The sequence below is a fragment of the Manis pentadactyla genome, chromosome 3 (genome assembly GCF_030020395.1).
Source record: "Manis pentadactyla isolate mManPen7 chromosome 3, mManPen7.hap1, whole genome shotgun sequence".
In the NCBI taxonomy this organism is placed as follows: Eukaryota; Metazoa; Chordata; class Mammalia; order Pholidota; family Manidae; genus Manis; species Manis pentadactyla.
In genome coordinates this window covers 162,410,050-162,436,892 of record NC_080021.1, presented here as the reverse complement: position 1 = coordinate 162,436,892, position 26,843 = coordinate 162,410,050, and the positions used below count along the sequence as shown (strand labels likewise).

At 35.9% G+C, this 26,843-nt stretch overlaps 1 protein-coding gene across 26 annotated transcripts in view; it reads left to right on the top strand.

Annotated features, from left to right (window-relative positions):
- PTPRD (protein tyrosine phosphatase receptor type D) overlaps positions 1–26,843 on the top strand; it is a 1,529,902-nt gene that overhangs the window by 1,218,894 nt on the left and 284,165 nt on the right. For all 26 annotated transcript variants that reach the window (XM_057498672.1, XM_057498671.1, XM_057498666.1 and 23 more), the window contains 2 exons: positions 12,221–12,366; positions 15,207–15,348. In XM_057498672.1, the coding sequence (XP_057354655.1) occupies positions 12,221–12,366; positions 15,207–15,348 (288 nt within the window). The remainder of the gene's footprint in view (positions 1–12,220; positions 12,367–15,206; positions 15,349–26,843) is intronic.

Below are 26,843 nucleotides of genomic sequence, written 5' to 3'. Positions count from 1 at the left end.
TTTGCAGGTTTTTTTGAGAAGGTTATTTCTGTGTGGGAAAACCCTTTGTTGTCTTACTTAATACCCTGAGCTGTAAATTAGAGAATTGGGTTTGGGGGGAGAAGTTAGTTGGCAAATAAAGGTCTTCAGTGTCTTGCTATTCTGGAATGCCTCCCATATTCCTGGGGCTCAGATAATGTGTTTCTCTATACAAGCATGCATAATCTGCACAGAAATGAGCTGCTTCCAGGGTAGATACTATCCAGGGATACAAATTAGGTACTTGATATTTGAAAATTAATCCAACTGAAAAGTGTCTCCAGAATATTTGAGTAGTGTTACGTTGGGTCTACAGGTTCATGTGTTACCTAAATTCTTTTACCAGGAGAGGTGAGATGAATATTTATGTAGATCAATCTGATGCTCTTTGGCAAATAGGAACAAAAGGACTGGCTGGAGCATAACAGATCTCACTGAGGACAGAGAAAAAGGCCCTTCCCCCTCCTCTTGTTGGCTTTCTAAATTTGTAGTGTGTGTGTTCCAGTTCACAGGCGGCCAGAATGAGACATTTCCTCCTCAGATTTAACACACTGTCATGGAAATGCTGATAGGGTTATAGTGCAGAGATGTAGCTTAAAAAAATGAGTGAGAATCAGATTATTGCATTACACTCTGTTCCATCTAGAGCTCATTTTATTCAAGTTCTCTCAAGGTTTGTTTTCATCTACAAACCAAGGAATTGTACCCTGTCCTTTCTGTGCCAGGATCCAATTAACATCAACTTGAGTTTTCTGTGTGGACAGGGCCAGCCCGTAGCCCTGGGTGATCATCTATTATTATCATTGCCTGCTTGTACATGACTTCACAGCCCTCGCAGAGAACCAGTTGTCATGCTTTCCATCTTTTGTACCTCCAAATAGCTCACTGAGTAGAATTTAAGAATGGGCGGGTGATGGGCTACCCTTTGAGAATGCAGAGATCAATCACAGTTAGCAAGATTAAACTCAGTGAGATATCTTATGGAACTTTTTCCCCCTATCCCTTGCATGTGTAAGTGATTTTTTTTTCTCTATTGATGCTAAAAAATAAATTTTATTTTATTTTAGAAAGGATAGATTTAAAATATGAAATAAATGCCATTCTTTTGCTTGCTCCATGTGTTCAGTTGGAAGGATACAAGAATATTGGCATTTTTAATATCTTACAAATTGTTATTGGTTTTAATAGTCGCCTAATATTGAATGAGGATATTTGGAATCCTGCAAATCATTTCGAAATACTTTTTGGCTTTGGGTCTACAGAGAAGTGTTTTTTTCTTTTTAAATCTAAGTTTAGTGGAAAATACCTGGAAAGACAAAGATTCATACATAAAATATCCATTTGGTCAAAATAATAGTGCTTTCTACAATATGCTAGATATTATACAGAGCAAAACTATGGCAAAAGCCTTATAAACTTAGAATATTATGATCTCTAGTAGAATATTAGTGTAAGTGTGAATAACACAAGACATTTTTCAAATATACTTTTTAAATCACCATATCACTCTAAAACAACAGTGGCATATAGGCCAATCTGTATTTTTCTACTTTGCATTTTATTTTTCCCAATGTTTATCTGTTATGTATCTACATACTTATTAATAAGTGGTAATATACCTTCAAACATGCAGTACCAAAAAATTATTTTTAAATAATGAAATTTCAAGTACTTCATTAGAAGCATTTAAAATTTATAATATTATTTATTTAGAAGACAATATTAGTCATGATATTTAGGAAATGCTATAATATTTATTATTAAACTATATTATTTAATTAACATTGTGTCTGAAATAAAAACTGAACTCATTTTTTATGATGTTCTACCTTAGACAAAACATTTTGTAATAAAACAGCTTACCTATTGAGATGCTATTTTGTCTATTAATAAGGTTTTCTTGGGATAATGCTTCTAAATTTCTCTAATAAATACATTTGAACATCATTTTGTGATCTGTTTCGTGACTGAAAGTGTAGGCACACACACCCTTTCCATGTTACAGCTTCCTGGGAATTTTTTAGCTACTTTCATTTCCCAAAGTACCTCGTTAACTTATCAGTGTGAAATTTATAGATGAGAAATTGTGATCAATTTGTTCCTGAAAGATGAATCTACCTTGCAAGAAATGATCTAGGCTTTTACCAGCTGTGGTGGCACCTCACTTTGGTTGGAAGGCAGGAGTTACAGCAATTCATACTGGTTCACAGCCTTTCTGCACTCACAGTGATGCCAGTAGCTCCTCTCTTTGTGTAATTCGTTTGCTGCTAGTGTCTGAAGTGAAGCCAGTGTAGCATATCACCCTCGTTCCTCTTAAAAAATAATAAACCATAATCTATATACTAGATATATTGGAAATATCTTAGAAAAGTAATAGGATCAATATTCTGGACTTTGCTAACATAAAATTGGGGGGAAATTGGGGAACAAATACCAAAGATGGCATTTTTTTTTCTTTCTTTGCCACTTCAATTATATTTGCTCCCATGTTCCTTTTCAAATAAACCAATTACCTTTCCTGTGTGATCCAATTTGTGGGTACATGATAAGCAGCAGGTTAAAATGAAGAATAAATGATTGCTTTTAATGATGATCAGCACATCTGATGTGATAAATTATGATTAATGAGTAAATTAGCAGTGAATGATGTAAATGAATCTGCTTTGAAAGAAACTCTACAAAAAGATGCTAAAGGGTTGGTAGAGTTTCTTTTTTGTCAAATACGGTGTCTGTGTTAAATAGCCATGTGAGTATTACCATTGAGAGGGAATTTGAAAAAGCCAATAAATATTGTGTCATTTGCCCGCATCTTTGCTGAATGAGCCTGGGAGATCACATGACTTCTCATCTGCTTCAGTGGAAGGGCCTATTGAACGAAAACGGATACATGATCTGTGTACTTTGAATACATAAATAGATAGTTAGCAAACTGGAGGCTTAAAATGGAACATGTTGAGAGAATATCTAAATGGTGCTGCTGATAACATGTTTTCATTAAGAAAGTATAACTCTGGCATAAGGAATGGTAAGAATGGCTTTATGGACTGTGTCTTAAGAGCATTCCAGCACCACTGACACTTTTTATCTGAAATTTATGTCACTAAGCCAGTGGTTACTGTGAGTGTCTTATACCAAAACAGATGGTCAGTCTTACTAAGCATGCCAATAGTTCAGAGAAGTTTTATGGTCCAGGCAGAGTGAATGTAGGGAATTGTTTGTTTTGGTCATAATATCCCATGGCTCTATGGGATAAGACACCACAAACAGAAGTGTGGACCTAGTAAGAGAAATAGGACTGGGAAAGAAGATGGCACGGTGCATTTTCAATATAATGATTTCACGATGCTGCTAGGTGATCTTTCAAGCAAAAAAAAAAAAGGAAGTTACGGTGAGAAGACCATACAACTTTTACTGCTGTAAAACAAATGTTTGTGGTCTAGGTATTAATATATCTTGATGTAGGACAAACTAGAAATTTATTTAGCTACTACAAACTGACCAATTCATGTGCAACCTCATCTCTGTAAGACTTTGGAAAAATAATTTGAGAGACTAAAATGGACTTGAACATCTTGACCTTCTTAAATTAAAATGTATTTTCTGTAGGATTTAAGTACTCTTTCCAATAGTTTCATCTTATACGTATTTTTTCTTCATCTTTTTCCTCTTTCCTCAATGATTGATAAATATTCACAACTAGGTATTTCCCTTACACTCAGTTGTCCCAGGGACTAATGGGAAAGGCAGGATTTTAAGAGTATTGAAAGAGGATTCTCTTTTGAGGGGTGGATTTTCCAGTTCCTTCCTCAGAACTGATAAGGGATAAAAATGTGGCTGATGACAAAGTGACAGTTTTCAGTTTTACCAATGGTCCAGGTAGCTGGATATTCTGATATAAATTTCTGCTGTGAATATGAATTCCTTTTTAGCATAATTTGTTAAAGTGTATAAAAAGCCTTAAAAACGTACATTTTTATCCAATAATTTTACATAAAAGAACACATCGTGCAGGTTGAAATTTTACATATTAATGAAGTACATATAGGGATCACATACAGACAAGGATGTACATGAATAATCGTTAAAGCATTTTTCATAACATTGAAAAATTAGAAACAACCTAAATGTTTGACAGTAAATTAAAATATATCTGAATGTTTTATAATACAAAAATGATACTCAATTTAAATACTTACAAAAAGATACTCAAAATATGTTTTAAGTAAAATATAGGCTATAAAATAATAATACAGTATCAATGTCTTTTTTGTGAAAATCATTGTGTTAAATGGCCATAGAAAAATTCTTTAAAGTTATCCATCAAGGTGATAACCAGTAGAAAGTCTTCAAATCTGTTTTGTTTTTCTTATTTATATATAATAAATACATGCCATGTACAACATATACAATTACTACATATATAAATATATAAATAAATATATACAGTAAAGTCATTTTATTTAAAAATAAAAAGCACAAAAAGAGGCAGAGAAGAGAGAGCTCTGTGATAACAATGAGGTGGAATGATATCCATAAAAAACATGAAATCCATTGCATTGCATTGTACGTTGTCTGAGGTCAGTCCTACAGTGGACTCATGCATCTGATTTGCTCTGCTGCATTTGCCAACTCAGGGCCTGCTTTGGATCCATTCATCTCCCACTGCATCACATCATTGTTTTGCAGTGTCAATGTTTATTACATACACTTATTATACATCTACTTTGTCAAGCTATAAGCAAATGTCATTCAAATAGAGGCACAGTAATCATGTTTACAATATTATTATTCATTCTAAATACTCAAAGGTGTATGGCCAAGGATTGGTGGATACAGCACCTTGGAGAGCCTCTGATTAAGTCTGTGTATTCATTAATCCATAGATGGAACACCTATTATGTGCTGGGTGCAATTCTGAGTTATGGGACTTCAGGTCACAAATGTATTTCTCATGGTTCAGTTAATGTGAAGCGGGAGAAACACAAATGCATAAAATAGCTATAATAAAATATAGTCTATTCTAACTCATATGAGATTTATAAAAATTGTGATAAGACAGTTAAAAGGATAGTGAATTCATCCAGATAAGAGGAGCAAAGGAGGCCTCAATATTTTTAATTTGGGGTTGGAAATGGGTAAATTCTATAAAGAATGGGGGAGAAGGTATTTTGTGTAAGGTAACAGCATACACCAAGGCATCGAGGCCTGGGATTTTAGGTCTTTGATGGGCAACGAGGGCACATATTTGGGAAAATAGGTTGGTCATAGCTCTGAAACATCTTAAAGGCCAAACAAAATTTCTGGTTTGATTTGACAGCAGTAAGTTATTAAAGCTTGTTTTACTATTATTTGCATATTTTGTTGTTTGGATTTGAGTAGGAAAAGAGCTTAGATTAGGATTTGGATTTGAGTAGGAAAAGAGCTTAGATTAGGAAAAGAATCATAGATGCATTTTTGAAAAAAGTCAAAGAAAAAGGAAAGAAAAGAAAGAGCAATAGTAATGTGTGATAATCATTGTAGCAAAAGAAACCTGAAGTGAGGGTGACTGGATGGGGCAGTATGAATAGCATATCATTAAGTGATTCTCATTCCTGACTGAACATTGGAATCTTCTGGGAATTAATTATCAAGCCCCAACCATGGATTTTCTATTTTAGTTGGTCTGCAGTGGGGTCCAAGCACATGTAGGTTTAGTTTAAAGAAAAAAAATTTTTTTAAGTGTCTCAGGTAACTCTAATGTCCAACTTAAATGGCCATTGTCCTTGGATATGAAAAAAGAGCAATGAGAAATATTAGAAGCAGAATATATATATTTGATATGAAAAAAGAGGAATGAGACATATTAGAGGCAGACTTAATAACTGAATGGTAGTGGGGCAAAGAAGACAAAGAAGAGGTTACAGCTGCAGGGTAGGTGTTTGAGAGAAGGGGGTACCACAAACAGAAGTGCGGACCTAGTAAGAGAAATAGGATTGGGAAAGCAGATGGCACGGTGCATTTTCAATGTAATGATTTTACGATGCTGCTGGGTGATCTTTCAAGCAGTTAGAAATAAGGATCTGACATTGATGAAACATTCAAGCAGGATATACCTTTTCATTCAATCAAGTCTCCTCTTGCTGTCTGCCTTCCCTCCTTCCTCTCCTCCTCTCAATGTGCCTCTGTCCTCTCCCTTTTCTTTTCCCTTTCCTTTCTGTCCGTGTACCTTTGTCAATTTAATATGCATAAAATATGTCATTGAAATGCCTTAAAAAAGGAAGAGGGAAAATTGAAGTCAGGGGCATTTGTGTTTTCCCATCATGAAAAAATGGAAAGTTTATGTTGAATAATACAAAAACATTCTACCATATGAAACTTGGAACTTAGTGACTTGTGTATGAATTACGTGGTGTTGAGTTTTGTTTCTTGATCTGGCATCACAGTTAATTTATCCCTAATTTCAGTTGGCTTCTAGAAATTAGAAGAAAAAACTCCATAGGCCTTCCTGGTGAAGTTTCTCACTGTACAGTGAAAAATAATTGCTGTAATATAGCAAGAAGTCCTTATAAAACTTTTGAAAAAAACAGTCAGTATAGATTTTGGAAATATACAGTAAATTGAGTTACACCTGGATTATCTGTGCAGTGCGTTTATGACTTTACATTTTCTAATTTGCACAGTAGAAGTATCAGGGCTTCACAATTAGATCAAAAGTCCATGACTCACTATTAACCTCAATGAGTCTTCCTTCCTTTCTTTATCCCTTTTATCCTTCCTTCCTACTTTCCGTCCATATCTCTATAGCACAGTAAAGCTTTCTATAATTCTATAAAATAGAAGTAATGATACAATCTTGAGGGACAATGGAAAACACTGCATGTAATATGGATAAAGCATTTAGTCCAGTGCATGGAATTCACTAAAAAGTAGGTATTTTCTTTATTCCATTTTAAAGTATAATGCTCCTTTAATCAAATTTTAAGGCTAAAGGATTGTTTGGTGAGTTATATTAAAAAGAAAATACAATAGATGACTCAAAAAAGAAAAAGATGTTTGAGTTCAAAAGTCTGTCCCAAACATGGACATCAGAAGTGACCTGTTCAGATCCCATGCAACAGGATAGATGTTCCCACAGGCCCCAGTTTGTGTGGAACGATTATCATAGGAGCCAGTTCAGCCTGTTGTCTGCCCCACAATTCTCACCTTCCTTACAGCTGTACATCAACTCTGGGGCCTCCTTCTCCCCCTGTCCTGTGCCCCTCCCATTGTTCTGCTCTTCCGGGGACACTTTCCTCCCTACACTCCTATTAAAAAAAAATCAAACAAATTGTAACCAAAAATCCATCATCCACACAAACTGTGGTGCCTTTCTGTTTGGGGTAGGAGCAATAAAGTGTGTGTGCTTGGAATGTAAAACTCTGTGATGACAGCTTTTCTCCCCGTAAACCTTCTTATAAATTCTGCTGACACCTTTTAGGGAGGAAGCAGGTTCCTAAGGACAGGACTACCTACATGTTCTTACTATTCCCATATCCTCTCCCTTCGATCATTTAATAGCATTTTTAACCTTCCCCTTTCAAGATTTTAAGTGCATTATTGAGAGAAATATGCCTTTAAAACAAAGCTCTCTATTGAAGGAAATATTATTCAGCTGAAAGAGACAAAGCCAATTAGTTATATGCTGTTAGTTCTGTTCCCCATTTGTCATAGTTCCTTGATGTCTGCAGAAGCTGCTTATATATTTGCATTAAATTAGACAAGTGGCACCTCATTTCTCCTCTTCCCTTTTGCAGTGTGTAGTCCTTTCTGTGGATCTGTTTTAAGTAATTCTCAGTTGGCCAATCAAGTTACTGCAAACCTGCATTGCCTTCTTCACCTTTAAGAATTTCACATAAATTCCTTTCTTCCCTGGATGTTACTAGGAGATTTCAGTGGTTCTCCCCCATTAATGTCTAACTCTACTTAATGTAGTGTACTAAAGGGAGGATTTTGTCCTCAAAAGAGTAATTTGTTAAGGATGGTCAAAGGCAGCTGGCTGATCTTGGTAGGTTCCGTCCCCTCAATGTAACAACTGTAAGTGCTCTTTGGGATTATCACCTTGTCTTCAGGGAGCCTAGCAACTTGAAATCTGATATGGCATCAAAATGTTACAATCATGACATGCAAGGTACTACGCATTGGTAATGTTTTCAGAAACAATCTAACCTCTTAGAAGCAAAAAATCAGTCTGCAGCCTGTGGCTCCTCTGACGCTGTGTAGGAAATAATAATACTGGATTCCTAGAGCTGCTGTCTACTCTGTGAACACATCCTGAGAATGCACAGTCTTTGAAAACAGCAAGTGAGCATGGCAGACACATTCTAGAATATCAGCCATGCCTCTCTACTGACTCATATGCATGTTTAGCTTCTCTGTTTTCCATTTAGAAAATAGACATTCTGGTTCTAACAGTAATTTGACCTCTACAGTGCGTGGCATTAGTTTAATAAAAAGTCATATTCCTCACTTGTCAGAACCAACTTGAGCAGAAATACATTTTGCAAAGAACAGTGCTGGCAGCTTTAGGTGGAGAGCAATGGCAGTTGGCTACAATAAGGGAAGAACACCTATATAAATACTGGTAACTGTAAAGTTTTAGTGTCTTTTTCTCAATCTTTACACTCTTGCTATTAATTTTCTTAGGCTAAGTGTAATATTTATGGTTTTCTCTCATAGGTACACATGGGGGTTTTCAATTTTCAGATGTGAGGCTGTCCTGTTGGGTGACTTTTTATTAGAAATCTTTCTTTATGTTTTACATGGATTCTCTTCATTTTCCCATCTTTAGACCATGCCTTAAATTTGGGTAGTATCCATAATAAAAGAAGGCCTTAGATGCAGTTTCTTAATAGCTGAGATACAGAGAAAAGGAAGTGGGTGCTCTGTTTTGTTACACCCCTCTGAGAATAAAGATTTGTGCTTCCGTGAGCATTTTTTGGAGTTGCTAAGTTTAGTCGTCTCTCTTCCTCATATCTTTCCCTTGGCTGGCTGCCCAGCATTGACAGCATCAGTCTAAGAGTTTGACCAGCCAAGATGATTATTTATGCAATGGACACTGTACAGCCCAGAATCTTAACTTTGTATTGTAGCTTGGTGCCATTTATCTTTCCTGTGGTTTGGATTTTGGGGTCCAAATCACAATGTAGAAAAACTGACATCAGAGCCTGTAAGAAAATCATGATGCTTTTGTCTCAAAGGTTAACGTCTTTCATATTAAACACATACAAAAAACTGCATACAACGATTTGATATGCCTTTCTATTTGATGTAGTGTAATCAATTTCATTTTCTTGTTTTCCAGGAATAAATTTAAGGACCCTTTTCAGGATTCTTTTTTGAGGAATATTGAGACACTACAGTAGTAATCATCAGGATTGAGGGAACAGTCCCAGATCTGAAACAGATTCTAACTGATTGTTTTACTACATTTCCCACAATTCAATAGGTTCTTCATTTCATTACTTGACTTCATCTTCCTCAGAATAAAATCCTTAGAATAGCTGAGTAGCGTCCAGTGGTCACATCTTAGGCAGATTCTTTTTTTCTTCCCACTTAAAAATTTTTATTATTTATTTATTCGTTCATTCATTCATTCATTTACATCATCTGACAGATTCCTATACTTGCCAATATTCACATGAGAACAGGTATGATCAGAAAATGAAGATAAATGAATAACACACATAAACACTGGAATGGTAGTCACATCCCTTCCCTGAGAATCTGGGCATTTTCTTTTTTCTGCCTTCCATTTAGAAATAATATTTCTGTGTTTAATAATAATTTGACCTTTCAGTGTCCCCACTCACCAGTATTTAGGAAGCACTTACTCAAGTGGCCATTGCCGAACTGCAGATTGTCAAAATCTCCAAATTTCCTTCATTCTCTGGTATGAGAAATAGGATGCTATCCCTGAAAGAAAAATCTAAGCCAGCAAAAGTGGCATCCTACATTCTAGTTTTTTTTCTCATTTCTGTTTAGTAGATCGTCATTTTATATGATAGTCCATCACTCCATTCAGACATCTTGTAAGAAATTTCAAAACAAAACTTAAATGAAAAACTGAATTGTTAAAGTTGATTTTCATTCAGGATTGGCAACTTTTTAAGCTATGGACTTTGAAAGGAAGTACTTAAAATGACAGTATTATAGCATTTAAAGAACAATAAAATATTTTATTTTTCCAGGGAAATTCCCTAGAAATTGGAATTCAAAAAGTACATCAGTGTACAGTGTTTTTAATTCCTCACTGTTAGTCAATTTCATTTCTGTTTAAGTAATTCCCACAGGTCTGAGAATCATCTAGTTTGTCCTGCTACTGAGAGATGCTGCAGGATGTAATACCTAGCAGGGTTGTTGAAGCCCACTTTCTTAAGTAGTGTTTCTGAACAGACAGGAACCAGTGTTCCCATCAGTTTTACTCGCATCAAGTTGAGTCTGATCATGAGGTGGAGACTCATTTCCCAGCACTCACATTGCAAAGGTGGATCCTCCCCCAGCCCCCTCCTTTCCTTTACTCATCATGGCAATGCTGCACTAAGCTAGAAAACCTTAAAACCATAAGAGGTCTCTGCAAAGTAATTTATTTATGTCTCTTACTTTTGCAGTTAAGAAACAGGAAATTTAAGCAGTTCCCTCCCCTCGCCCCAAGGTGATACATATACATAATGGTGGAGCTGAGATAGGATTCAGGTTCCTTGATCCCCAGAAAACCACGATGAGAATCGGAACACACCGTTAGGCCAGCAGGAGTGTCACAGGGGAGACATGAAATCAAGGCAGAGAAAATAGTGGTGATGAACTAACAGCGGTGAATTTTATTTTCTTCTTTCTTAGAATTTAAAGATTGTTTTCAAAATAAATGTCAGTGGGCATTACTTAAAAACATTTTTTGATGACGTATAACTGAGAAACAGTGAAAGAGAAGAAAATCTGAACAGGGATAAGAATATAGAAAACAAAATGAAAAGTAAAGTATTTCTGAGTTTTAAACAATTTCCAACTATAACAATTGTAAAAAATTATAGATACAGGAGAAATGTAAAGTAGGAAAAATAATTAAAGTACCTCCTCCAAAGCACCATCGTTAGAGTTTTAGCATATTTTGTCCCATTGCTTTTTTCAGTTGCATTTTTCTCTACCTGATACCCTTCATACATAATTTCATGTGACATTTTTGTGGCTTATCATTGGACCATAAGTATTTCTCATATCACATTATGAAAACTTAATAAAGTTTTTATAATGTTCCATCATTCCATAGTTTTTTTCTTTCTACCATCAATTCTGTTATTCTATGAAATTTAGCGTACTTATGATCATTGCTAGGTAAATGACATGGTGAATAGCCTTGTGCATAAATCTTCAGTGTTTTGTATAATTCTCATATTTTAGATTTCTAGATCTGGAAAAACAAGGTGGATAATAAGTAGGTTCTTAAGGGGAGAATATTTTTAAAACCTCAGCTTCTAGCCTTTCATCCTTAGGAATCTTTATGTCTACCTCTTTTTATCCAGAAATTATTTTCTTTGCTATTACTTTGGAGTCTTCCCGACTCATCTTTTATGCACTTCATGGAGTTAAGTTTCAAGTTAGGCAGCACACAACATATGGGTTAGGGAGTCACTTTGCCATTTCTCCCGACTTATTTTTCTTGCCCAACTTTCTCATTCAGGGCTATATATCTTGTCTCTTTAAAATTTCCTAGAGTTTCTCTTAAATGTCACTAATTTTAATAGCTTGGCAGCGGCAATGCTGCTTTCTGGCCGTGTCCTGACAGCAGCATCAAAGCAAAGAGCTCAAATTTCACACTTTGATTGATGAGCTCATTTTGTTACAGAGGACAAATTGGATTTTTTTTTTATACTGGTAATAAAAATTAATGTGTGATGTCGCTTTTCGGATGTTATTGGATCTGTGCCTTAATACAGATTTCAGCAATAAAAGCACTAGCAGATAACTTGACCAGAAAGTTACTTCCCTCCCCTCTAAACTACTATCCAGAAGTAAAAGGTGCTTTCCTAGTCTGCTCGTCCTGGTGCATTTATGTGCTTGCGTATGAATGAACGTATGCATGTGCGTGTGTGTTACTGACCTACATGGCGTTGAGGGCTGTGGGAAGAGCGGTAATGGTCTGTGTTTCCGTTTTCCATATAATTGTGATGTTTATTTCTTTTCATTTCAGCACCTCCAAGGTTTACACGAACTCCTGTTGACCAGACAGGGGTCTCTGGTGGAGTTGCCTCTTTCATTTGCCAAGCTACGGGAGACCCAAGACCTAAAATTGTCTGGAACAAAAAAGGAAAGAAAGTCAGCAACCAGAGATTTGAGGTATTAGGTCCATTGTTCTGTTTCTCTGGGGGAAGAATGTATCTGCTGTATTTTTGGTTTGTATGTTATATGCTTGCTTTACTCTGACAAGGTGTCATAATCACTGAGGGGAAATCTATGTTGCATATGATGGCACACCAAACTCAAAAGGATTTTTTTTAAGGGATTGGGGGTTAGGGGTTCGGTGACTGACTTTTGCTTTTATTTGTACCAGGACTCAAGTAGTGTTCCTAGCTTCCATCTGCAAGCCTCATCCTCAGACTGCTTCATCTTATGATTGCAAATGGGCTCTCACCTCTTCCCATTACCAGGTCTAGAGGATGAGTAAAAGGGTCCTTTGCCCTTGGCTCTTACTGAGTTACATGCTCATCCGTGAGCCAGTCTGTGCAGGCAGCGGATGACACAGGCTAACTAATTTAAATTAACCAGGATCTACCTCTGTTGCCGGGAAGGAGGTCAATTCCATCCCACCCCATGGCTTGGAATGAGAGGGCAATGTCTTCTCAAAGGGAATTCAAATGTCCATTACCAGAAAAAAGGGGATTAGATACTGGGCAGCAAATGAAGTTGTCCACTGCACCCCACACCTGTGTTTTACAAGCTGTGTGAACCAGATGAGAAATTTGCTCCCATGTGTTAGTGTAAAGTATTGATCTGGAAGAAACCTACCCAACAAGATTGATATTGCAGTTAAACTTAAAGAATAAATTGATTTTCTTTATTTAAGAAAGCTTACTGCATTAAAGATGATGAACCATTGTTAAGATATTATTTTAGGTGCTTTTAAGGGGCTTTATGGTTTAGAAATTTGATCATTCTGGAGGAGAAAAATAGGTGATAAGCTACACAGAGAAAAATTAGATGAAGCATATAATACCATGCCAAAATTTAAGACAGTAAGATGATAGCTTGATTCTTAAGAGTCCTAACACCTCCAAACTGCCCTAAATTATAAAACTCACTTCCTCTTCCCTGAGTGTCTAATCCAGTTCATAGCCTAACTCACAATTTGGTAAATTAAAGGCAATTCCTAGTTGAAGAAACAGCAAGTATAAAATTCAGAACATTTTGCTTTTACTCATTTTCCATCAGTTCTCACACAGTGATAAGTGGTGCAAATGCATAAAAGGCCTAATTAATTATTTTGGCAACAATAAAATCTGGACTATAGTTTACAAACAATAAATATAAGATTTTTTGTTTGAAAATCAAATACATACAAAGATTTAAACATAAACAGAGTATTAAATAATATTTGAGAAATACTTTCTATATCATGTAGAAAACAATGTGTGTGTATGAGCTTGACATCATGCTTGCTAGTGATGATAACTTCTTGACAAAATCTTGTAACAGATTAAATTATAATAGTAAAAATTTCAAAGTGTGAGTGAGCTCTGCTCAGTACATAACTCCTAATGAGAATCCTACCATACATTCAGGGAAAATAAACTATTTTTCCATAAAGTGACTACATCATATAGTATTAAGTCATAGGTTGAGAATCTTTAATATCTGTCAGATTATGTATGTATTTTTTTATTTTTGCTGGTTTGCAAACCCCCGGAGAGCAGTGGGTGAGACTAACTTTCCTCTCTCTTCTATCTCCAGAGTAAATGTAGCATCTGCCTAGAGCAGGTTTACAATAAATACCAGATACTAAATAGAGTCTTCAAACTGGAAACCACAACACTACCTTGCAATGCATGGCATACTTTTGTTGTGAGAGGGTAGGTCTAAATCTAGACAATAGTTCAGAAATGTAGACATACAGTGACATGCAACAATTGATCAAAAGTTGTTAACAAAGTAGTTCCTCAGAGTTCTCATCATGAGAACATTTTTTTCTTTGTTTTTTATTGTAGCTACATGAGATGATGTATGTTAACTAAACCTGTTGAGATAATCATTTCATGATATATGTAAATCACCATAGTGCTGTACCCCTTCAATCTTACAAGTGATGTGTGCCAATTATTTCTCAATAAAACAGGAAGAAAGTTAGTCACAATTTACATTGGTAATAAAGATGTTTAAACCTTTATCTACATTAAGCCATAGGATTCTCATGATTTTTTCAAAGACAAACAGCATATTTGACCAAGATTCCAATAACTGTTTTTATGGGGTAAACTGTTTCAGTTCATAATGGTAGTGAATTCAGGCTTACTGTTTAGGACATTAATTTTCTGCCTGGTGAAGCGAGCTTCCATTTTACAGCAAGAATGCCCTAAAAGTGCAGAAAATGCTAAGCTAGAACAAATACTGGAATGATTTATGGCAAAATTAATGAATGCCATCAGTCTCTGAGGTTGTGAATGCCATCTCATTGGCTGCCTAAGCACTAGATTTATGCAGTTTCTCTTCATGGTTCGCTCATCTCTACTGCTGAAGATGAGACACTTTAAACCAGAAGAGCTATCTGAGGTGGCATGCACTATTTCTTTGCAGTCCGATTATTGAGTGGATCCACATATGGAGATGTACTGTCAGACAGAATAATTTGAGACGTTTAATCATCATAGCAATGAGTCTTTGGCAAAATTAATAGGGCCAAATTGCCCTAGATACACATACTAGAATATTTTCATCAGGGAACACTGAATAGTTTTCAATAGAGAGAAATCTAGTTTTGCATATGTGGTTTCATGTCTTTCCCTTTGTTCAGTCGAAGGTTTATGAAATTAGATCATTATTGTTTCACTTGTGTCAGAAATCAATCTCAAAGTGCTGCAGAGTTTATTCCGAGCCTAATGGCTGGTTCCCACCACATTGAGAAGTTTAGCGGAGAGGTAGGCAATTGTGACAACACCTGTGACAGCTGTCGTTTCCTCTAATAGGTAATAGAGTTTGACGATGGATCTGGATCAGTTCTCAGAATACAGCCCTTACGAACACCGCGGGATGAGGCCATTTATGAATGTGTGGCCTCAAATAATGTGGGAGAAATCAGTGTATCCACCAGACTCACAGTTTTGCGTGGTAAGTACTCAAGCACAAGGCTGTTGCTTGTGTTGTGGTTGAAATTCTGTGTCCCAGGTTTTCTTTTGTAGGACCATGAGAAAGCCACTATCATGACCCTTAAATGTGAAATGAATTGAAGGAAAATGTTTACAGGTGTCACATTTTTTAAACAGACAGTAGGTGACTTCTGTCACAGGTCTTGAAAAATGTTTATCAGGGAGAGAAAAGAAGATCTCTAAGAAGTGCTAATTTCAAATGCCAGATTCCATTTTGGTTTTTGGTAGAGAACCTAGAAAGGAAATAGGGTTTGCTACTCTTCTGCATGGTAGCATTATTTGTGTATGAATTCTTCATACCAAGGTCAGCAACTACTTTTTACAAGTTACCAATGCTGACATTGATATTTCCAAAATTAAAAGGGCATCCTCCCCCTAAAGATGAGTTCAGTTCCTCTTAAGCAGAGAAATCAAGAATAAGAAAGGTACCTTCTTTAAGTCAAAAGGTGTGTTTTATTTCAGTCTTCTATATTTCTTGAATTAGCATCTGCTGTCACAAAGTGAATGGAAACAGTTTGTCCCCTTCTATGTTTTCCCCTATATGGCTTATGCAGTTTGAGCAAAGCCTGAGATGGCCTGCCAAATATCCAGCACAGTATGTTTACTTTCTAGGCTTCCTTTAGAATGACACTACTAGTGAATAAAGGCTAGTGATTAATAATACTCTGTTGTATAGCTCTAACTCACTCTTTTGTGCAGAGGTAAGAATATCGTCTGATTTGGCTTGCCTAGCAGTTGACATGTCTAGACTAACTTTTCTGTGCCCTTCTCTGTCTCTCTCTCACACACTTTTATTTATTTGTTTCTTTTGTTTTGCTTTGAACTTATTTTGCTTGATTCTGTGACTTAGGAGAATAGACTTTCTTAAGATGAAGGGAACTGGAGAGAAGAGATTAAAATTTACTAATCACAGAGGGGCATATATAGATTAAGAATATTTCTCCTCTGTTCCATTTTTTCCTGCTGAGGAATATATTTACTTTGTGGGTTTTATAAAACGATAATAATAAAGAAATAAAAATAATATAATAATAATATTAAATAGACTTATTTAGTAGAAAAACTAATTAGTTAATTCAAGAATACTAGAAACAGATTATTCATCCTAAAATATGTTTAAAATAAAATGAATATCTTACTGAGTCTCAGGGGAAATACTAGCCAGCTGGATATAACTCTTTTGATGTGTGTTACAGAATACTGCTTAAAAACAAACAAGTCAGATCTGAACTACATTTCTGGACATTATGACAAGATAAGTTCACACAGGAAGTTTTCCATCCCCCCCATAAACACACAAAGATGTTGATAAAGTATCTAAAAATTAAATTCATGATTATTCTTGCCAACAAAGAGAGGCTCTCCAGAGAAGAGACAAATTATAATCATATCACCCAAGGTAATAACTCAAAGTACTGTATACTTTAGGGCTAGAATTTTAACTCTTCAGCAGGACATACATGCCAATATGAAATAAAATGGAAGTAAGAAGAGCTAGATCAGTGTTCTACCTAAAGGTAAGAATTCTAACACTATTTCTAAAGTGTCATATTCAAAACCCAGAGGTAACATAAAAACTGGTCAAAAACAGTGGATCTCATAGAGTGTGAACAGACAGCCCTGTAAATACTCACCCCACAGAGACACGCCCACAGCCCAGGGCCCACAGCCCCCGAGAAGGTTGTCCATACCCAGGTGGACTCCTAGGTGTCAATCCCAGAGCATGAAAGCCAGTTCCAGCTCACAAGGGGCAGCAAGCTGAACTGGTGAGCGGAGAAGTCACGGTCTGTGAACTACAGACAATAGAACCGCATGAATGGGTTTTAAAAGAAATGCATTTAAAATATTTGAAAGGTAAATGAAGGAATAAAACTTGTCAGGCAAGAATGAGTCATTAGGGAAAAAAAGAACAGACATGACGCAAAAGTCAGATTTTAGAATTGGAAAGAATCTTAGACACTATACATACTATGATATATACCACCAAAATCATGTACGTATGTGTATGTACATTAACTTAGATAAAAGGTCTTAAAATAGTAGAATCATTTTTTCTGCTGTTCAAATCTGAAGCAAAATCAGATTCATTTATTGATCTTTAAAAAAACTACTCTTCATTTATTTATCTAGCTTAGAACTAATGCTATTATGTAGAAAGTGAATTACAAAGGTACAATAATGTGAAAATCATCAGAAACATTTTTGGGTTGTTCAACTTATAAGCCCCTTGAATGAGCCCCTTAAAAGGAAACAATGACAGTCGTCTGGTTTGACTTGGTTTTTATGCATTTGATGAAGACATTAAGAAAAAATTGTGGTAAATATCACTTTACTTAGACATTCACATGGACTTACATTTTCCTGCCTCCCAGCTATGTAGGGTCCCCCCATCTCATCTCTTTTATCAGAGTAACTCCCACATAAAACAAATACATTTGAATATTTTAATGTGATCTTGGTTTTCTATGTGAATATCTGTCATATGTAAGCACATCTGTATGAAAATTTATGACTCTAGTAAAGTAGCTAAACCTTCTTATTTTTTTAAAGACTATGTTTAGCAATTTTGGAAAAGTTTCATGAGAAAACCCAAAGGTATTTTGGATAATGGAAAAGTAGTCTAAACATAACTTTAACATAGAACACTTGCACATATCTTTGTAGAATGAAATAAATGGGGTTGAGAATTATCTGTGTTTCTTATGGTTACTTCTTTGTTTAACATTTCTAAATAATTATTGATAATTCTATTAATAATGGTGTTTAAAAAATATTCCAGTGGTAAAATTGCTTACATAGAATATGAACATTGCCAACAGTTAACTAAATGAATGCGAAGAGTTTCATACTACATTGATGAGCTTTAAGTCCATTTTAAGTTTGCTTTCTCTTGCAAATCACATTGACAAATATTCAAGCTCTCTTCTCTGCAGTGGCTGGAAACTGCTTTACATTGTTCATCCAGTGGCCCCCATCAGACACCCTTCTTGTCCACATGGGTCATTTAGTTTTTCCCCGCTTTGCTGACAATGCCAAAAATGTGCCGACTGTCATGATTGGTTTTGTCTAAGTTGGCTGGATGGAGATCACTAATTTATTTCACACAGGCTACTAGAGAACCTAATTAATTGGAGATTTAAACATCTGACCTGTGTGGCTAATGCAGAAGACGTTGATATAATACTCTGACCACCCACGTACATTCAAGGGAGTACTTCAGGGAATACAATCCCTCTGTAGCACATTTCAAATTACTCTAGCTCTGAAGAACTGTTTTCATAAGGAAGTGTAACTTCAAGCTCAGGCTGAACATGCCCTGAAATTAGATATTTGTGCAATTACCATTTACACATTGTAGACCTCCGTTCCTAGAAAAGTAGCAGAGAAGGGGAAGTTGTTGTGGCACTTTTGACCTCTGGGTCATGTTTCAGTGTTTTGGGTTGCCCTGCCTGTGGGAACACTCTAGTTCTATGGCACTTTCGGACGTTGAGCATAGCTGCTTACACATTTTCCTTCCTAAGCAGAACTCTAAGCGAAGGCCTCAGATCTCACCAAGAGGTCATTAAGGCCTGAGCCTTACCCACGTGTGGAATTCTAATCATTTAGGATTAGACATTAGGCTTTCAGTGAGGGGTGAGAGTAGGAACCACAGAGGGTGTTGTAGAAAGAGGGATCATCAGCCAGATGGAATTGGTTCTTTCTGAAGCTTTGGTTCACTGGCCACATTTTCTTCCAAAGATGTCAGGAGGAAAATTTGTAGCATGAATTCATATAATGATAACGGGGGATGAAAATGTCCGCTCAGACTCATGTTATCCACCACTAGGCAAGGAAAATAAAGTACTCCCATCCATAGACTTTTCTTTCTTTTAAGAGTATAGGAGCATCTGCCTTTTTTAGGCAAGTAGGAAGACATCAAGAATCTTTCCTTTGCAAACACGATTACCTTGTCAAAGAGAAAGTTACAGAAAAAATTTTATCAACTTTACCTCTAATTGTCTGACTAAATGTCATGTTTCTTAACTTCAGACTTTGTTTGGGTAGTAATCAGAAAATACACATTTTATTGTCATCCAAAGCAACATGTGCTCTGTTATTTTTTTAGTGCTAATGAATTATTCCCAAAACTTGCCTGATCCCAAATAGCACTGCCTGCCCCCTACCACCACTGGCACTATCACAACAAAGCAGGGTATGATAACACAACTGTGCTTGTCTGTAGGAAACCAGCATGTTCATAGGGCACATACAAAGTAAAATTATTGTCTATCCACTTTGCCTGTCCAAATACGAGATGATTAAGTTACCTAGTTTTACAGACAGACTTTATGAAATGATACTATGGTTGATACAGCTCCACATGAATGCATCATCTTATATGAATGATCACCATCAAGATATAGATGAAATACAAAGTCCCCAAGTCTAGGTCTCAGGTTACTGGGAGTCCAACTCAAAACAGATGTGGCACGTTGAGCAAATGTGTTAACTTCCCTGTTTTTGTTTGGTTTCTGTTACCTCCTCTGCACAGGGAAGGCATTGGATTGGTAATCACTCAGATCACTTCTCCCTAGCTTTTATGATTCACTGACATGCCCATTTCAGCAAGCCAGTTCTTGCAAGATGGAAAAAAATATGCTTGCTGAAGGTGACCGTTACAGAGATAGTAAAATGCACAGTGAGCAGTTGGATGAGACAGAAAGGAATTTCACTGGGAAATAGAAATGTTTGCATAATATGTCAGTTTCAAAAAATGTAAGTCATTATAGCAGTTGTTAAAAAAGAAAAAAACTTCTGAGGTCCTCCAGGAGGAAGGCAAGTAGACTCTCTCTGCCATTGTGCAGTACCCTGTGATCAGAATTAGCATGTTCATTACAGTCTCATTTTATTAATGCCTCTTTTTGAAGATGAACACAGTTGTTCCCGCTGTGAAAATGGTACTTTGCTGTTTATGTTATAAAGTGGTCTCGGCTGGGGATCCAGGCTAGGACCATTAAAGAACAAAGCACAGCTGCTTGACTGTCACACAAAAGGATTTTTATGAAAGACTGAAACAAACGGAAGGGTGGCCAGCCCAGTGCAAACTTGCTGACAGTTACAGTGCTGAGTGCAGATTATTTGAAAAGGCTTATAAAACAGTTCAATACTCGGAATAAACCAATACCCACTTGATAAAAGCTTCCTATGTACTGTGTTTCCATCCTGAAAAGAGGTGCTGGTGGGCAGAGCCATATAAATAAACAGAAACTTTCGACTTTCGATAGATAGTGATCTTTAGTACTTAAAAATAATTAATCTATATGTATCAGTGTTCACAATGAGAGGAGCCTGTCCACAGGAGGCCCTAACAAGGAGAGACATTAAAACTGATAATATTTGGGAAAGAAATACGCTTGTGAGCTGAGTTTCCATGTGATCAGTCTTTTAAGGACCATTATCTTGGTGATGCACGTTGCTTTCTTTGAATCATTTTCATTTGTTTTTCCACACTGGGATTATGTCTTAAAAGAGCTTGGAGGAGACTGGGGACACTTGTTAACTATTGCATTTAAGTGAGAACAGTTGATTCTTTGGGCTTCCTGTTATAATATTATTTTTAATAATTTAAAAATGAGTACTGAGTCCTGAATGTTTACTGTTGATTGACTTGTAAATAGATCAGTGGTAATGCCACGCTGGGAGGGAATTTTGTGTTTACCAAGCCTAATCTCTCATTCTTGATGTAAAGAACCTAGGTCCACAGAATCTGAAATGATTTTTCTCTTAGTCATATAGCTAAGATTTCCTTTGGGCTTTACCCAGTTTGAAATAATCTCTGCTGTATTATGTTGTGATAATGTGTTCTAGCCCTTTATTTACTTTTGACCTATAAGACATTGTCCTGAAACAACAATGTTCTTCCAGCTGGCCAGCATTGCACAAGCATGATGTGAAAGAAAATAGTGCTCAAGTGCTGTGGGTGTGCAGAGCGAGGAAAAATCCCACCTTGATGATGCACACTGGGAGGAAGGACACCTCTGCGTTGAGGCTTGACGAATGTGTAGGATTTTATCATGCAGAGCTAGTGTGAGAGACAGCATTAGAGAGAGGAAAACTTTATGAACATTGTTGCATAGGTAAGAAATTGCTCAATATTTGGTGGTGGGTATGCATGGTGTATTTGTCAGGGTTCTCCAGAGAAATGGACCCCGTAGGAGATACATGTATGTACATACATATGTATGTGTATGATTTATTACAAGGTCGTCTCATGCTATTAGGAAGGCGGGCAACTCCCAAGATCTCTAGGGAGAGTCGGAAAGCTAGAGACCTCAGAGAGACTGAGGAGAGGGACTGCAAAGGCTGGCAGACTTGAGACCAGGAAGAGCAGTGTTTCAGTTTGAGTCCGAGGGCAACAAGAAGACAAAGCCCCAGTTTGGATGCAGTTTGGCGGGAGGAATTCCCTTCCCTAGGGGAGTTGGGTCATCCTTCCTGTTCTGTTCAGGCCTTCAGTGAGTGACTGAATGAGGTCCACTGACATTAGGGCAGGTTAATCTACTTTATTGGGCTTATTGATTTTAATGTTAATCTCATCTCAGAACACCCTTATAGTAACACCCAGAATAATATTTGACCAACTATTTTGTGGCCGTCAAGTTAATACTTGAAATTAACCATCACGGGTGGTATAAACAATAGCTCAGAATAGAGTAGACATAAAAAGACTAGTCGGAGAGGAAAGTGAGGTTGGATCATACTGTATTGGCTGAAGAGATCAAGCTACATAAGCCAGAAGTCACATTACTAAGTTAAAATAGACTGTCTCTATTGAGTTAAAATTTGCAAAGAGGTTTACTAAAAACACACGAAGTAATATACAAACAATTTGTAATCCTTTATATATATATATATATTATATATATATTAAATATATATGTGTGTGTGTGTGTATATTGTATACATATATATATGGATATATTAATTTTTAAAGACTCAAATTTCCTGGCTTCCAAAATTTAGTTTTATTTTAGGCTACTAATTAAGATGTACTTTTAAAAGTTGTACATGCATAATTTTTGGGATTGAGGGCATAGATATACCAAATGCCTCATCTAGAGTTTAATTATCAAAATTCTAATTGCATATCTCCTTAGAAGAGCAAGTAACTTTTATTATCTTATTAAAAAAAAACAATGACTTATGAATAAATGCCAAATTAAATACAAGTAGAACAACATAAATTCTAGTATTCTTAATATATTTTATTAAAGATAGCAGGAAAATTTAGATTAAAGGAAAATTTAGATTAAAATTAGAAAATTTTATTAAAGATAGCAGGAAAATCTATCTTGTCTGTGACCTTCCAAACGAACATGTGTTCTAATTTACATCTCCAAACTTTCCATGCCCTTCTTTTTTGTATCTTTAAACTTTATTTGATATTTAAATTTCACCCTTGCATTAAATTCATATTATTTTTGCAAAGTGGATTTTTTTTTTCCTCAAGAGATTTTGGCTATAAGTGCAGCCCCATTAAATTTTTTCTCATGCCTGATGATAAGTATATTCAGATATAAATTTTATCTCAGAAGAGATCCTAACATTTTTTAGAGTACAGCATCAAAAGATCCTTTTAAAAGAATAAAAATATGTATTGTGAGTGAGACTAGCAAATCAATATTAACAATTATCAGATAATTTCTACCCTTCTAATCTGGCATGCATACTTCTTTTTATTTAATTCCATGGGTAAATACAAATCTACCATTCATTAGACAACTAGAAAATTAAATATGGTACAAAAGTATTAGCTTATAAACACGAAGACTTTTAATAAAGTTAGCTTTAATTATCAATACTTATGTATTGTTTAGTTACACCAAGAATTCTTTTGAGAAGGTATATATATATATATATATATATATATATATATATATATATATACACACACACACACATACATGCAGATATATATTTTGTACATGCAATCTATATAGTGTGTGTGTGTTTATGATCTGTTTAATTTGCTTCATAGTACATTCCTCTATGTAAATTATACTCTTTATTTCTTGAAACTTATTTTTAGGTGTGTCACCACCCCACCCCCAGCCTTTGCATATAAGCTCCATTGCATTTTTCACTGGCCTAGAAATGTTTCTTCCGTTTACTGGGCACCCAACAAACGTTTGTGGAATGACTGTATGCATATGAAGAGGGATATACAGATGTGGTTATGTAAACAAGTATGGTGAAATAAGAGACCATTTGGACAAGAATTAACCTCACTTTACATAAAATGGACAAAAGTGAGTGTTATTTCAATGGCCATTGTAGTGTGGAGCATGTGATTGAGAAAATAAGACAGAGGGAGTGGAAAGTATGAAGAGAGAGAGTGAGACAGAGGGAACCACATGACTTCATATCAACTGTCCACTATTTCTGACCTGTATGGATTTAGACCCATCACTTAAGTTTAGAAGTTAAGAAGTTTCTCATCTTTAGAGTGGAGGATAATCCTAGCTACATTTTGGGATTGTTTCTAGAAATTAGTGACATGTATGTGTGTAAAGCATTTGATACAGTGACTCAAATATAAAAACTGATGATGAAATGTTAATTCCCTTTGCTCGTCATTATCCCTCAGAGGCTGAGCTGTTGGGCTCACCCCTTTTGTTTACTGCTGAATCCCCAACACCTAGAACAGTGCCTGGCACATAATTCAGTACATGTTCGTTAAAAGAATGCCGTGGTTATGGTGATGGGAGAGAAGGGTGAACAAGTCTGGACAAGAAGTTTTTGGTGGCTTATAAAACATTGCTTAGTCCCAAAGACAGAAAATCAGCTTTTTCACTTGGAAATAAGGTGAAAAAGAGTCTTGAAAATATGCATGTATTATCAAGTTATTTGGAGCAACTGAAGAACATTTATTGGTACAATGCTGCCTAATATGAAGTACCAAGAATTTTAGCTTATTTTCTTCACCCCCCCTCTTACTTTTGTGCTTAATGCTGTGTTAACACACATTTCTATCATCTTCAGAATGCTTGTACATTAGTACCCGGTAGACAATTGCTTGCACTGCTATGTCAAACTAGGGTCAAACTTAAAATATGATTTCTGTTCTATAATATCTGAACTATCCCAGGTCACAGAATAGATAAAAACCTGTGATTGTTTTTTAATGGCTATGAAAATGCAGCATGATTAATTATATATTTTAGAAGGAGCTGGGAAATCTCATACATCATTTCAACATTCAGAGATACATAAGATTTTTTGTTTTTATCTTTAAGATTATTTATGTTACTGCCTTTGGTATAGAAGGTGTGTTTATAAGTTCAGGTTCAATCAACAGACAGATCTGAGTTCAAATCCTGCCTCCACTATTTGCTCTGTGGCTATGTGTACATTTCTTAAGCTCCCTAAGCTTCATTCAGCTCCTTTATCTGTTAAGTGAAGATAATAAGAAGACCTACAGCCTAAATTTGACAGGATTATTACAGGAGCCAGTCCACGTAAAGCTTTTAGCAAAGTGCCAGACACTCAGTAACTGTGAGTCATGGTGGATGATATTATCCTCGCCAATATTATTACTACATATATTGTTATTATATTTTCCAGTAATTATTTTTAAATTATTTTAATTAAAGGGCACTGCCATATACATGGCATAACATTCTCTGGCAAAGACAGAACTGTCTTTGTGAGTCTGGGAAAACACACGTTTATAGTCATTACATCAGTCTGCCTTGTCCATGCAATAATCCTGGGGTCGAGGTGCGTGAGCCAGCATTTGGCTACTGTGGACTTCACAACGTATGTTAAATTTGAATGTCATTCTCTCATATGTGCTTGAGGCGTGTACTCAGGAGAAAAGGAGATGAACCTTTTCTATTATCCTAAACAGAGTTATCTCAGTGCTTAGACTAGAAGCTTTATGAGGGCAGGACTTTGTTTTGCTCCTGAGTAAGCACGCAGCACAGTACTTGCCACATTGTTTTCAGTAAATATTTCTTGATTGCGTGAACAAATAACGGGTTTAACAAAAATGTTTGCAAATATTTTTTCTTCCATATCTACTTCCTTTAAGATCTTATTTTAACAAATCAGAAATAACAGAATATGGCACTTCCACATCCAGGATAAGCACACAGTTCCTGAGAGGCGATTTGTATTCATTCATGAGTTTATTCATTGAATACTATGATTCTGCCTATGCTGGGGATTGTGCTAACTGTTGGGAATAAGAAACACAGAAAAAATTTTACCACCACCCCCTCAAGGAAGCTACCGTCTCTGACAAGAAAGCATACTTTGGGTTAAAAAGTTATAATGATAAGGCAATTACACATATATACTGTGATTGGGGATAATGAAGTCTGTTTTTAGAAGCACGGTCACATTAATTCAGCTTGCCTGTGTAAGAAGTAGTGTCTTCTTGAGTATTCATTCTATCAGTGTAACAGTAAGGTTTGTGGAAATGTAAGATGTGTTTTGACATATGAAGTCTCAAGTGTCAGAAAAATAAACTCACTTTTTTTTCCTGATGGGGGAAAATGTTCTGAGAGAAAATTACGTTGCATTTATAGGAAGATTTGGAATATACATTGCTTGCGTTGTGGGAAAAAAAATATGATACAATAAAAAACTTAAGTAATTACCTTCAAAGTAATATTCCCATTTGTTTCTCTCGCAACTAATAATAGTAAAAGGAATTTTTATTGCTGCACTTACTGTTTTTTATGACTACTTTTTGCTTTAGGTGGAGATGACAAAGCATAACTAAATAGGAAATGATTTTAATAAAATATCTTAGGACATCTTCTCTCACAAAATACCTCATTATATACAATTGATTTTCAGAAAAAATATTTATTTATTAAAAAAAATGGGAGTTTAGGTGTTTTCATCCCTGAGGAAAAGTCATTTGCATATGTGCCAAAACAGGAACATTCTTAGATATTTTACTTTGCACGGCCTAACAGCTAGAGTTAGAGCCTTCTCTCTTAATGAATCTTCTGTTTACACTCAGGTTTTATGCAAGTCATTATATCTTATGATGACAGATCTGAAGTTACAGGTACTGCCAAGCCTGTTGTAAACTGACAGCAAGTGCTACAGCTGACTTATTGGGGATCCCATTAATCTTTGTTGAAATGATGCATTAATAAAGTTAGCACTCACTGGCTCAACAGCAGATGGAATTCCCTAATCTCAGGTTACAAACAGATGAATCATCGGCTAGGAGGAAGAGTTCACTCTGTCTGAAGTTATTTTTTGTAATAATTTACCATAAGCCCCACTGCAAGAGTCAGGGAGGACATTAAATGCTGTGCAGTAGGACAACTGGGGTTTTGCCCAGAAGGACTGATGTTTGGGCTAGTCTTAATTCTCTATCAGTGTGTTTAAAATATGGCTCTGAAAACTTAAACACATGTTGACATGGTGTATTATAAAATAGCCTGGCTAACTGCATGC